The sequence below is a fragment of the Mastigoproctus giganteus genome, chromosome 1 (assembly GCF_048544385.1).
Source record: "Mastigoproctus giganteus isolate SK-2022 chromosome 1, ASM4854438v1, whole genome shotgun sequence".
NCBI classification, from domain to species: domain Eukaryota; kingdom Metazoa; phylum Arthropoda; class Arachnida; order Uropygi; family Thelyphonidae; genus Mastigoproctus; species Mastigoproctus giganteus.
In genome coordinates this window covers 222643858-222658364 of record NC_143575.1, presented here as the reverse complement: position 1 = coordinate 222658364, position 14507 = coordinate 222643858, and the positions used below count along the sequence as shown (strand labels likewise).

Sequence of the window (14507 nt, the reverse complement as noted above, 5' to 3'; positions counted from 1 at the left end):
GGAAACAATGACAGTGCTAATGAATAATGAAAAGAAATTTATGACTTTTATAATCTAATTTGAGTTTTGTTAGTAACAAAATAAATACTAAAAAATACATCAGAGAGAACACCAGTGATCACTTACAAAGGTCCACCCTCATCTACTTCTACAGGACACCAAGCATAAATCTGACAAACTTGTATGGATGTGTTAACTGTAGAGTTTACACACTCTCCTGTCATTACACCTGCAGACAAATTTCTATTCATTAAAAGCCTGAAAATACATATAAATTTTTGATTATATAAATATATTGATATTAGTTGTGCAGAAAAGAAATGTCCCTTTTATGACAATTCTTGGGTGAATACATGGATTGATTACAAGTAAGATCTACTTTCCTGTGTCAGCATAATGGTTTCACCATTTGTCACTCATTTTGAGGTCTGGGTCTGAGTCCCATTCGTAGCTAGAGGAATTTATAAAGGCCTCTTCAACCATAATTAGCTGATCTCAGGCAGAGAGACATTCTCCCCCTCACCCAAACTTCCACTGTGTATCCTATGACTGAACTGAAATCATAAACGTTGTCCAATAGTTTCCTTATTATGAGATCAGTAGAAATCTAGTTTCATGTCTCCAGAACACCCTTAGGGTGTTAGTGAAGGTGCTGTGCTCTGTTCTTTGTAAAGTAGGTTTTTTATTGAGTATAGCACTCTAAGAATTTGACTGCATAAGCCTGTGCAAGAATATGATTGGAAATTGAGGAAATACTGAGCATGCTGGACTAAGAACAGCTTATTCCCTAGGCAAAAACAAAGCCATTCCTCGATTTGGACAGGGGTTATGTTATGGAAAAACACTGCGCAGTTCAAATCTGCACAATGAAAAACATAGTTTATATGTCATAATAAGAGTTCTGTTCCTGTAAACAAAAAAATGTGCAAAAAAAAATTTAATTGAAAATTATTTTTATTCATTAAGAAAAAATAAAAAATTACAAACAAGTCCATAAAATTAATCTCACTAATACATACTTCTGGATTTTTAATCTAAATTCATTACTTCTTCGTCTCTGTTCTGCTGTGATAAACTTTCAACAGTATCTGGATACTGTTGAAAGTTTATTACAACAAAATTAGTCAAAATTTTAACTAATTGTTTAAAATTAGTTAAAATTAGTGCCAAAAATTAGTTAAAATTGTTTGCTCAACAGCACCCTGTTTTTCTCTAAATATTTCTCCATAAGGAACTAAAGCTAATGATAAAGTTCTATGAAAATTTAAACTAATCCCAGATTAGGATACATACCCACAGCTTTCTGGCTAAGCTGATTTTTAAGTCTTAAACAGAGCAGTGCCGAGGGTGAGCTGAGCAAGGCTCTTGCCTCAGGTTAAAAGCTAGCAAGTGGCGCCAAAAGAAAGATTAAATAATTGCCAACATTTTCGATTTTATGTTTTGATTATTCCAATCCATTTATCTTGTTTTGCAAGATAAACATCTTTGTCGTGCCACTGTACAGATACCGAGATCTGTGCTCCAGCACTATCTAGGTCGTTACCGTGGTTGTCGCACCAGTGATTGTCATTTTTATAACCTCAGTTTTAATTTTTTTTATTAAAACGTGTACCAGAAATGTATTTTAAATAAGTCATATTTTTTTAATTATTTTTTTTTTTTAAATATTTTAGGGGAGGGCACAATTTTTCATTCTTGCCTCAGGTACTAAAAATGTCTCGGCACAGCCCTAGTCTTAGGCACTCAGGTAGTCTTTTTGCATTCAAATTTTTGCATGCACTTTCTTCATTTTTTATCATTTTCGTTATCTTCTTCACATTGTGATAAAATATCACCCACTGATAATTGTTCTCTATGAGATTCAAGGACTTCTGTGATATCTGCTGGTTCCAGTTCTTCAAATCCCACTCCACTAATCATTTTTCCAATTCTCACAATCTCAACTACCCCCGACATTTCGAATGTGGCTTCTTTAGGGCAGCATTTTCCACACTGCATTCATTGTTGAGTTCTTAACTTCACCATATGCAAATAATTTTTACAGCTTCCAGAATGTAGTAATTCTGTAAATAATTGCGAGTTGAAGGACTGCCTATTCCATCAATAGCTTCCACCAACTGTAAAAAAGATCTTCTTAGGTAATAAAGTTTAAAGGAGGCTATAACACCTTGATACATTGGCTGAATTAACGAAGTTGTATTCGCTGGTGCAGATCAGACAAATGTGCAGGATAACTGGGTGCATTGTCAAGAATGAGCAAGATTTTGAATGCTAGTAGCATTAATAGAGGCATATGATGCAAGAAAGCAAGCTTATACAACATCAGCAAAAAAAAAAAAAAATTCACAATTCACCCATCCATTAGCTCCAAATGTTTGTCTAGTTCTGCCTTAAATTTATTTAATCTGTTAACTTCTACAACAGATGGAAGTTTGTTCCAGAAATAAAGCACCCGCTGGCTAATGGCCAATTTCCACGCACATATTCTACAACTGTCTTTCCTCAATTTGAATATATGTCCCCTCAGGCAATTAATCTCAGTAAAGAGGAAGAATCCCATCAACATTGAGCTTGCCATTCAAGCCCTTATACATCTCAATCGGATCACCTCACAATTGTCTAGTCTCCAGACACTGTAATTTGCAAAACTTAAGCCTTTCTTCGTAACGGCAACCTTTTGTTCCATTCACTAATCATGTTGTCCTTCTCTGTAATCATTCCAGCAGCTCTACATCCTTCCGAAAATGAGGTCTTCAGACCTGTATACAGTACTCAAGGTGTGGCCTGACCATTGCCTTATACAAGATAATCACCTCCTTATTCCTATTAGAAAAATTCCTGAATATCATTGACAAGATACTATGAGATACTCTTCCAGACCATCTGAACTGCTCATAAAACTTCATATCTGACTGCACAATTACCCCCAGGCCCTTTTCATTCTCTACCACCCTGGGTGTAGCACCACACAGTTGATACAGTTACTGCTACCAATATACAGCACTTTACATTTGTCAATGTTAAACTTCAGTTGCCACCCCTCAGTCCATATGTTCAACTTTTCTAGATCCTGTTGCAGTAGCATACTGTCATTAACAACCCTGCCAACCTTTGTATCATCTGCAAACTTAGACATTAAGCCAGATATACCTTCATTAATAAATACAGAAAACAACAATACACCCAACACTGAACCCTGGGGGACTCCACAAGTAACATTAGTCCACAAAGAGCAGTGCCCATTGATTACCACTCTCTGCCTTCTCCCACTCAACCATCCCTTTATCCATAGCAGCAATTTGCCTCCAATGCCACACTGCTCCAATTTGTGCAGCAGTCTTCCATGTGCAACAGTGTATCAAAAGCCTTCCTAAGATCCAAGTATATGATATCAAAATTATTCTTTGCATCCAGTTCCCTTGTGACCACATCATAGTATCCAATCAAATTGGTCACACAAGACTTCCCCTTAACAAACTCATGCTGTGTCCGAACTATAACTGAAGCCTTGTCTAGATGATCCTGCAGTGCTTCTTTAACGGCGCCTCCGTAGCCAGGTGGGAAGGAGCAACAGTGCGTAGCACACGCTTCTTGATTAGACCGGGGTTCGAGCCCGTCACCACCAAATACGGAGGATGCGGAAAGGTCAGCGAATGACCACTGCATATTCCCGGAGCAATATGGCCTTAGTTGCTAATGCTCCTAAAAACCAAACAAACAAACAAACAAGCTTCTTTAACCAGTGCCTGCATTAATTTCCCTGGAACAGAAGTTAAACTAACATGTCTGTAATTACTTGTGTCACCCTTTGATCCTCCTTTGTGAATTGGGGTCCCATTTGCACATCTCCAGTCCATGGGTACCTACCCTGAGTCCAAGGAAGCTCTCATGATTATGGCTAAAGGTTTGCTTACATCCTTTGCTGCCTCCTTTAATATAACTGGATAGATCCCATCCCCCCACCAGGTGCCTTTCTTTTGTTTATCTTCAACAGTTTCTACTCCAATTTGCTCTCAGTTATTAGTTCACTGCCAGAGTTTAATACACCTCTGGCATTCCTATCCCTGAATAACCCCTCATGTGTAAATGTAGATGAAAAATACCCACTCAGTTTGCTAGCTACCTGAGCAGGATCATCAACAGTTGAGCCATTGATAACAAGCGGATCAATCTGATTCATCCCCTTTGTTCTAGAGTTTACATAAGTAAAGAACTCTTTGCCGTTTTTCTTTGCATTCCTTGATAAAGATTTCTCGTAATCTGCTTTCACTTGCCTAACCTCCTTTGTGACTTGATTACAGACCCGCCTATATCTACCATGGGCTTCTGTTATCTTATGTTTGTCATCTGTTAATCTATATGCATCCCATGCATTTTTCTTCCCTGCCACTTGTCTCATTATTTCATCTGACATCTATTTAAGCCTAACCTTGAACAGTATTACTTAATTGGAATGAAAAGCCTAGTAGCTTCCAAGATTAATTCCTTGATGGCTTCCCATTCAGAATTCACTTTTAACATCATCATTTTATCCCACTCTATAGAATTGAAATACTGGCTGAGTCCACTGTAGTCGCCTTTGTGGAAGCAAAAACCCTTCCCTTTACCCCTGATGGTAGTTACATCTTTAAGTAAATCCCACATTAATACACTGTGATCTCTGTCACGTAGTAGTTCCTCTATCTGCAGATTCTTAATGCATGAAGAATCTACTGATAATCAGATCAAGAGTATTACTCCCTCTAGTTGCCTCTCGAACATGCTGCTGCTGTAGAAAACAATCATCCAATAAATTCACAAAAGCATTAGTAGTGTGCGAATTACTAACCCACAAGTTCCAGTCAATATCTGGGAAATTAAAATTTCCCATTATAAGACAATCTGATTTATTGGCCCACTATTTCTCTGTACAGTTGTTCATTATACTCATCCATGTCATTAGGCCTATAACACACTCCTACTCTCAATTTTGCTTTGCCAGTGTTTATGCCACACCAAACTGACTCAACACTGCACTATCCACCCATATCAACTGACTGCACTTTCTTAGATTTTATGTGTTTCTTAACTAATAGCATAACCCCTCCTCTCCTTTCTGTACACATTGTACTCCCCAAATTCCAATTCTGCATTCCTTATATGTGTGACACGACATCTCTAATATCCCAACAATACCTGCCTTCGATGTTTTGACCAACACCTCAAATTCATCAAATTTATTTACCAAACTCCTAGCATTGGTGTACACACAAGTATACATACACCTGTTCTTATTCTTAGCTACCCTAACACATCCCATGTATTTACTTGTTTCATGACTCCCATCAGTTCCTGAAACAACCAACACTTTTTTCTGGGCTGCTGCTCATTCCAATAGAAGCAGTGCAAGAATCACCTTCACCTCTGCCAGCGACTACTGTTAGTCTATTAGTCTATGTATCCCCCCCCCAAGCTAGCAGTTTTCCAACCCACCTAACACTGCCTCGATAGCTTCAACAAATATTCTTGCATTAGCATTAGTAGAGGCATACGATGCAAGAAAGCAAGCTTATGCAGCATCAGCCAAAAAAAAAAAAAATTAGTTTAACTATGTACTTCAGGCAATATCTTTTTGTTTCTATGCAAAAACAATTTAAAAACCAACCCTCAAATATTTTAGCTGTCATAGAGGCTTTTTTCTCGATTTCCAATGAACTGATAAGGAGTTTGTTAATATTCCTTTAAAAGCACGAGGATTTTTTGATGTATAAATTAGAAGCGATTTACACTTAAAGTCCCCCTCTGCGTTGCCACATAACAAAAGTGTTAACTTATCTTTTGCAGCTTTGAAACCTGGGGCAGTTTTCTCTTCTTTTGCAATGAATGTTTGGCTTGGCATACGCTTCCAAATAAGCTGGTCTCATAAGCATTAAACACTTGAATTGCTATATAGTCCTCAGTCACAGTAACATCCTTTAAAGTTTTCGGATATAAAGAAGCAGCTTCCGTATTTGCACTAGCTACTTTGCCCATTTGATGCTTTTTAAAATTTTCAAACAAAATTTTTAAGCCTTACTAGCCAGAAAGAAGTCTTTCATTGGATGGACTGGCTTTTCTTCTTGTAAACAATTAAATTTTTGCAGAGTTTTGGCGTGAATAATATCTGAACTGAGGCATTTTTTTGATCAAGATCTTCTATCCTGAAAGCAAGTAATTTTTCAGTTTTCTCTATAAACAGATTTCTCACTTTTGTAGTGCTTTTTGCAGCCAATGATGTGGAACAGATAACTGAACTTTTAATTTTCTCAGCATTTTCTCTAATTTATCAAACGCTAGATTCACGATTCATTTCTGCTGTATTTCTTGTCGCAACCTTTTTGACATTTTCTAACTTCTTAACGATTTTTAATTTTTCCTCTAAATTGATTTTTTTTTTTTTTTTTATTGTAGCTTTCTCCATTTTAGGCTCTAATTAACCACTTTATACAGACAATAAATATGAAATTAGCAAAAGCAATGCTTACTGATAAAAACACTTTACATTGCACAAACCATAAAAGGATTCTGTCAGAACATCAAACATAGGAAAACTGATGAAAGGGGTTCCTGAATTAGGAAGTTGTTTCAAAAATACACACCACCATTTATTGCTATGTTTGGTTATAAAAATCAATTTTGAAAGCCTTTGTGATATTTTTCTAAAGCACATTTCTGGAGGTCAAGACCATAAAACAAAAACAATTTTCAGTTTATTGGGCTTTTTGTTACTGTACATATAATCTATTATAAATGGGTAGTAGACTCGATCTTACTGCATTTGCGATAATACTGATAGCTGAAATTCTGTGGGATTTTATGTCATTATGGTGAAATGTGTTTCCTCTTTGCTGAAATCTTCAAACATATTAAAAACAAATTTTTAAAATCTGCTCTTCATTCCTATTTTTTAAGCTCCATAAACTTGTTACTCCTTATCTCGCTTGTGCTTGTTGTGTTAGTTGCAATTTGTGCATACCGGTTATTGATGGACTCTTTTTTTTTTTTTTTTTTTTAACTTTACTGTTTACTGTTAACTTTACTATGTCGGTGAACAGAAATATCACATTACGAAGTGTTATGTTTATTTAGTATTAATTAATTAAGCTTTGTACATAAGTGTAAATTTAATTTTATTTTGCAAATTGTGGATAATATTCTTCCGATTTTCATGTAACATTTAATTTTGTTAATTAGTAAGGTAATAAAGTGTAAATTTGTGCTTTATATCTTTATTTTTATAGGAATATTATCCTGTGAATAATATTCCTCCAATTTTCACTTATTAGAATTGCCCTTAATAGGATCAAAATTCCATTCGCAAATGTGATTGCAATAACTGGTGCTTACTGTACATAGATGGTGTTTTCGAAAAATCACACAGTAGCGAAACTCTCTGTGCAATAAAAAAAAACGTGCAAATCCAGGGATGACTGTATTTTATTTTTTTTACATTTACTTGAGCTCAAAAGTGGCAGTATATCTGCAGAAGAAGTGAGGAGAGATAATGACAAGAATAGCAGAGTGCAATTCTTGTCATTATCTCTCCTGCATGACAGATAAAATTTCTGATGAGTTGGTAGCAGGCCTCAAAAGGTAACATAATATCACAAACAGCAGAGCCCACGACAATCCTTCTTGGGGAATACAAACTTCCATTTGTTTATTAATGCAGTAGTTATCTTGTTGGAAGATTAGAGAGCTCTCATCCAGTAGATTTTTTTAAGGAGAGCAATGCGATGTCACCTGTAAACTCATAGTAGAGTCAAAGGCAGTTTTCAGACCCATGAAAACAGCAAGAATGATTGTTTCCAGGCTCAAAGTTCATTATTTATAAGTATGTTATTCACCATATAGTTATTTTATATTCAAAATATTGTTTAAGTTTTTGAATTGTTATGACAAAATGTGACATCTTTACACACACTGTCCACAAAAAACTCGATAAATGAAATTTCACAGAGAGAAAGTTTTTTTTATCTGAAGGTGCAGAACTTGAAAATGAAAACAGACAGTTCGCTTCACTCCAAATACATCTTTGATGGATCAAGTCAATGAGAATTAAATTTGGCAAGTACACCACTCTTATTCTACGTGTGTGGGTACAAGTGCATGTGCATCATAATAAAGGCAACAATAACTGTATTATCAACTATGTGAAAAAAAGCCTTGGTTGTCAGGTAACAAATTCATACTAAGATACCCAATAGACACTGACCAAAGAGATAAGATGCATTTATTAAAATAAATAAATATATATATATACAATAAAATATAAATTATAAATACACACAAGTAGTTCAATGAACACAGCAAAGGTGGGTCATCATTTGCAACTATATATTTAATATCTACGAAACTAGAGAGTTGCACTCAGAGTAGTTAACTATGCAAAACAGCATTAAAGAGAATGCATATCTCTTACAGCAGCACAATTCATATTAGTAACATGTAAGCTGTAAGATACGAGTTGATATTTTGCAATTTTCGAACGCAGAAGAGGTGAAACCTGCTGAAATTCATCATGAAATTATTAGTGTTTAAGGTGAGAACTGTGTCACAAAGGAAAGTGTGTAATGGGTTAAAAAGATTAAAAATGGAGTTCACTATCTGAAAGATTCTACTTTACCCAGCCAGGATGATCATGTTATGATAGACAACATTTTTTCTGTAAAAAGATTATCTGTGGAAAATAGAACAGGTTGAAAGACATTAATGAAAAACTAAACTCAGTACAAGCATAAGAAATTTATTGGCCAAAACAGGTTTTTTTTTTTTTAAGAGAGGTTGAGTCCAAGTTCTGTTTATAACGATACCACTGATTGACTTCAGTGCAAAACATTTCAAATGTTTCAGCAGAAAAAAAACTTCAGCTGAACTCAGTCCCCACCAACCTAACTGAATATTCAACAAAAGAGAAGTACTGAAGCCCCCCCCTTTTCTGATGTGAAAAATCTATAGCGGCACCTAACGATGGAATGTAATAGAAATGACACAAATGACTTCCTGTAGTACAATCATATGATTCTTTAGTTCTTCTGCACTTTCACAATCATGACATCAAGACTACATCAGCACATCGGTTTTGTCTCTATGTCACAATCGTACTTTATGCAGTAGTAACTGCAAGAATTATGATTGTGACATCAATCTATTCTACAAATGGATTTCACTAACCTCTTCCAAGCCAAGGATGTTTTCACATGAATATCGTTTGTGCACACGGGGTACACAAAATACGACACTTTTTCTTAGCAGTGATAGTGTAAAAATAATTCATGTTCACCTGTGTGTTTGTTTGTTTGTTTGTTTTTATCAGTGTGTGTGTGTGTGTGTGTGTGTGAGAGAGAGAGAGAGAGAGAGAGAGAGAGAGAGAGAGAGAGAGAGAGAGAGAGAGAGGAGTGCTTGTTGAGTGAGTGTGCACCCAAATACACTATATTCCAAACATGTATTCAGATACCCCATCCCCAAGAAGAAGTTGCACTTTTATAACTGGAAGGAACCACTGCTGTTTTTGATTTTCTTAAATAACACTGGCAAAAGGATACAGTTATGTAATGTCAAGATTGGTGGTTAATCAACATCATCAGCCATTTTCAATTCACTGCTGGATGGAGGCCTCTCCAGTAACTTTCCAGTTCCTTCTGTTTTGTGCAATGGCCATCCATTTACTGCCACGAACTCTTGAATTTCATCTGTCCATCTCCGTTGTTGCCTTCCAGGTTTTCTGTTATTTTCTTAGTCTATCTGTCATCATGTCCTCAAGCTATGTGTTCTGCCCAAGTCCATTTCAGTTCTTTAGTTTTGATAAGAATGTCCTTCACTTGAGTTTTCTGCCTAATCCATGTGTTTCTCTTCTTATCCAACAGTCTGATTCCTAATATAATAATCTGTTCCATTCTTCGCTGTGTACTTTTCAGCTTATCTTCCATTCTTTTGGTAAATGCCCAAGTTTCACTTCCATAAGTCATGGTGGGGAGCATACATTGGTTCATAATTTTACGTTATTGTAGTATTCAGCCAGCAATATCCCAATTTGTTCAGACAAATTGGGATATTGCTCCTCAGTACATGACTATATTTCCTGAATGCTACCCATCCAAAATTTATTCCTCTCTTGACTTCCAGGCATTTAATTACAGCTAATGACTTGTCCAAAATAAATACATGAATCCACCTTTAAATTTCTGTTCCTTCAATGATTATATCCCTTCCTGTGGCATCAGGGCAACGTTAATGCTACGGCCAAACTAGCCATGGCCAGGGGCCTCAATTTCAGTGTAAATATTTTCTAAAGTAGTGATAAAAATTTCTAATAATAATAATAAACCAAGAAAATGTGTAATATAAAAGCATACTTAAACTTAACTTGTTAAATGTTTAAATTTCATTCTTATACCTTTTTATTGTACAATAAAAAGGTTAAAGGTTTCTATTGTTTTTATTATTACTTTATTTTTCAAGTCAAAAAACATAAAACATTTTTGACTTCTTATTTTACATTTTTATCGAGGAATTATTATTCACAATATAAATATAAAAACCTATGTAGTATTTGTATTTATATGTATGTGCAATATATATACAGCCACCCCCCCAGCTTACATAATACTCGACTTACGGAAATTTGACTTTATGTAAGTTTTTGCCAGCTAGTGCAAACTTAAAAAAAATCTTGGAAACTTATTTTGCATCCCGTAGGAATAAATGGATGTATTGTGAAAATATTGTAATGTGAACCCAATAACACATTGTGTTTTTTTTTTTTTTTTTGGTAATTCGTGCCAAGGCCTCGGAAGTTGAAATTTTTACTATATAACTAAGCTAGTTATCTCTCTAGAACAGGGGTCGGCAAACTTTTTTGGAAAGGGCCAGATCGTAAAATTTTTAGGCTCGGCGGGCCAGGTAGCAAGCTCAAAGATATTTAGAGCAACAAAAAAAAAAAAAAAAAAAAAAACAGGTTCAAAATCTTTTTATTAGGAAGTGATATTTTACATAATATTTATACACATGCTGACACTTACAAAAAAATGAATAAAATATTTCCATTTATTAATAAATGTATTATAGAACTGGTTAAATTTGTACTAATGCGATGAATGTAATTGTTTTTTCTGAGATAATATTTCATCATACTGGAAATTGAAGTTAGTACTTCCTATCATTAAAGTTGTTTGCAAATGGTCATCTGTTAATAATGATCTGTATTGCGATTTTACATATTTCATTTTCGAAAATGTCTTTTCACATTGGTAAGTACTCCCAAATACAGATATAAATCCCCGTGCATATGATTTTAATTGACCGCATTTATCTTCCGAAAGATATTTATAGAATTGGGTTAGATCCATTTCTTTAAACCTAACCTTTAGCATATCATCATTTTGCAGATCAATCACTTCCAATTTAAGGTCTGATGGAAGCTCCTCAATTGTACAGCCAAATGGATTTTGAAACATGGAAATGTCTTTTGCACTTGCATCAAGATCCGAAAAACGCTGTTGTAACTGTAGTTTAAGTTCAGAAAATATATCCGCCGCAATTTTTTTTGGAATGGGGATTTCGCAAATATTTGAAATTTTTTACAGGATGGAAAATGGTCAAACTTGGTTAATGTGATTTGTGTTTCAAACAATGCAAATTTTTGACGATATGGCTTTACGATAGAATACGTTTCACATATGAGCACTGTTTTCCCCTGTAATTTTAAGTTAAATTCGTTAAGATATCCCACGATGTCTGTAGCAAATGCTAATTTCTATAGCCATTCATTGTTAGATAATAGTGGTTGTGGGCAGTTTTTCTCATTTAGAAAAATTTCTATGGCTTCTGAGTTCAAAAAATCTCAATAAAACTTTTCCATTGCTGAGCCATCAAACTGCTGTATGGTAGGGCAAATCAGGATATTCGGCTTCAATCTCTAATAAAAAAAAAAAAAAAAAAATCACGAAACTGATGATGGTTAAGTCCACGAGAGCGAATAAAGTTAACCGCTGACACAACTGGGTTCAATAAACACATGACAGATTGAGGTGTTTCCCACAAAGTGCCTGCTGGTGAATAATACAATGAATTACCAGAGGTTTTTAACATTTAGCTTCTTCACAAGCCTTAAAAATTTGTCCAACTAATCCTTTCCCCGTTCCACACACATTTTTACCACCATCAGTTGTGACACATTTTAACTGATTCCATTGCAAATTGTACTGTGTTAGCATTTTCTCGACTTCCTTGAAGATATCTTCGCCTGTAGTTGTTCCATGCAGACTATTCATAGAATTGATTTGATTTGGTAGTTGTTGGCGCATCGGCTTCTGTGGCCATATTGCACCTCCCAAGGTTTTTGCAGTACTTTGATCCAAGCCCGAGGCGGGAATCGAACCCGCAACCTTTGGGTTGCCGGGCAGGTACTTTACCCACTCGGCTAGCCCGGTCGGCCTATTCATAGAAGCTAATTCTTCAGTAACCTCAAACTCAGTATTGACTCCTCGAATCAGTAATGTCTGTAGACTCATCAAGAACTAACGAAAACCACTTAATTTTTTGCCTTGTCTTTTAATTGACTCTTGATGTGGCTCCCGATGTCCTCAACTCTTCTAACAGTTGTTCTCGCCGAAAGACTGACAGATTGAAACAAATCCATTTTCTCTGGACACATTTCTTCGGCTGCCACAAGCAAACATGATTTAATTAATTCACCATCGGTAAATGGTTTCCCTTTCTTGGCTAATAAATGAGCTATTCGTAAGCTTACTTTAGTTACTGCTTCATTATAATTTTTTATTTTAACGAATAAATTGCGTTGTGATGATGCATTACGTTTTAAACTTTCCAATTTTAGCTTCCGTTGATTTTCTGTGAGTTTTGAATATTGTGTCGCGTGCTTACTTTGGTAATGACAACGTATATTGTACTCTTTTCACACAGCTATTGTGTCATTACATAATAAACATGATACTTTGTCGTTTATTTCTATGACAAAATAATTCACACTCCATTCAGCTTTAAAAGCATGACATTCGAAGTCCACTTTTCTCTTCATATTTGGTCTTGAGGGTGACATGGAAATGGTGGGTAATAAATAAAAGGGAAAAAAAAAAAGATCGCAGAGCACCATGACAGACAATACCACGTGCGCCGCTAAAGCAAACTGAGAGAAATGCTGGCAACACTTGTTGTATGGTAGACGACAGAATGCGAATATGCAATGCCAGTAGCACCACTTGTGGTCATTATTCTCAACTCGACTATCAGCTATTGCAATGCGTAATTTGATTTATTTTTAATTTTTTTCATGTAAAAAACAATATTAACCCCCGGGCCGGATTAAAAAGAGGGGGCAGGGCAGATTTGGCCTGCGGGCCGTAGTTTGCCGACCCCTGCTCTAGAAGGTCATTTTTATAATGGGAATTGCCATCCTTATCATATGTTCTGCCATCCTTTCATCCTTATCATATGTTCTGTTATAAGAATCAATTTTCAACACCTTGTGATATTTTTCTAAAACACATTTCTGGAGGTCACTACCATAAAACAATAAAAACAATTTGCACTTTTCAGTTTATTGAGCTTGTCTGTTAGCGCAATCTATTATAAGTTTGTAGTAAACTTGATCTTATTGCATTTGCGATAATACTGATAACTGGAATTGTGTGGGTTTTTATGTTACAGTATTATGGTGGAATGATATAAAAAACAAATATATTTTCAGAATCTTCTCTTCATTCCTATTTACTTATTACAATGGTGAAGGGAAAGAGACCAATAGAAAGTGCAAGTGCTGGCAGTGCTAGGAAATGAAACAAAATTGATATCCCCAGGGGCTCACATCTGGGGAGTATGGGCTTGGCACACCCAGGGTCCTGAGCTGAATATCATTATTCTTCTCTCTCTCTCTCTCTCTCTCTCTCTCTCTCTCTCTCTCTCTCTCTCTCTCTCTCTCTCTCTCTCTCTCGGGGTGGTTCAGAAATTGTTTTTTTGGCTGGTGCAACATAAGCCTCGGGCTTCCTTACACCATATGGCTAATAATAATAATTTAGAAATGAAAATGATTAATTAAGAAGTACAAAGCAGGACAAAGTTTGTCATCTACTGCAAGAGAATTAGGTCTCGCTGCTTCAACAGCAAATACTATTTTAAGGAACAGTGCGCGTATAAAAGAACATGTTAAAGGATCAATACATTTAAGATCAACAGTGATCACAAAACAGCATTCAGGTGCTATATCAAAGATGGAAAAGCTATTAATAATATGGATGGCAAATCAGATTCAGAAGCAAGTGCCCCTGAGTCCAATGGCCATTCAAGCAAAAGCAAGTATTTATGAAGATATTAAGGATAGGTATGGCGAACCCCAAGCCAAGTTTGTGGCAAGCAATGGGTGGTTTAATAGGTTCAAGCATCGCACTGGTTTCCAAAACATTAAAGTATGTGGTGAATTCGCCAGTGCCAATTCTGCAGCTGCAGAGAAATTTTGCAATGTGCTGGGGAAA

At 35.7% G+C, this 14507-nt stretch overlaps 1 protein-coding gene across 1 annotated transcript in view; it reads right to left on the bottom strand.

The window, feature by feature from the left end:
* LOC150091542 (P2X purinoceptor 4-like) overlaps nt 1–14507 on the bottom strand; it is a 151201-nt gene that overhangs the window by 65829 nt on the left and 70865 nt on the right. Inside the window, exon 5 of the mRNA XM_090384477.1 lies at nt 127–229. Within this exon, the coding sequence (XP_090240603.1) occupies nt 127–229 (103 nt within the window). The remainder of the gene's footprint in view (nt 1–126; nt 230–14507) is intronic.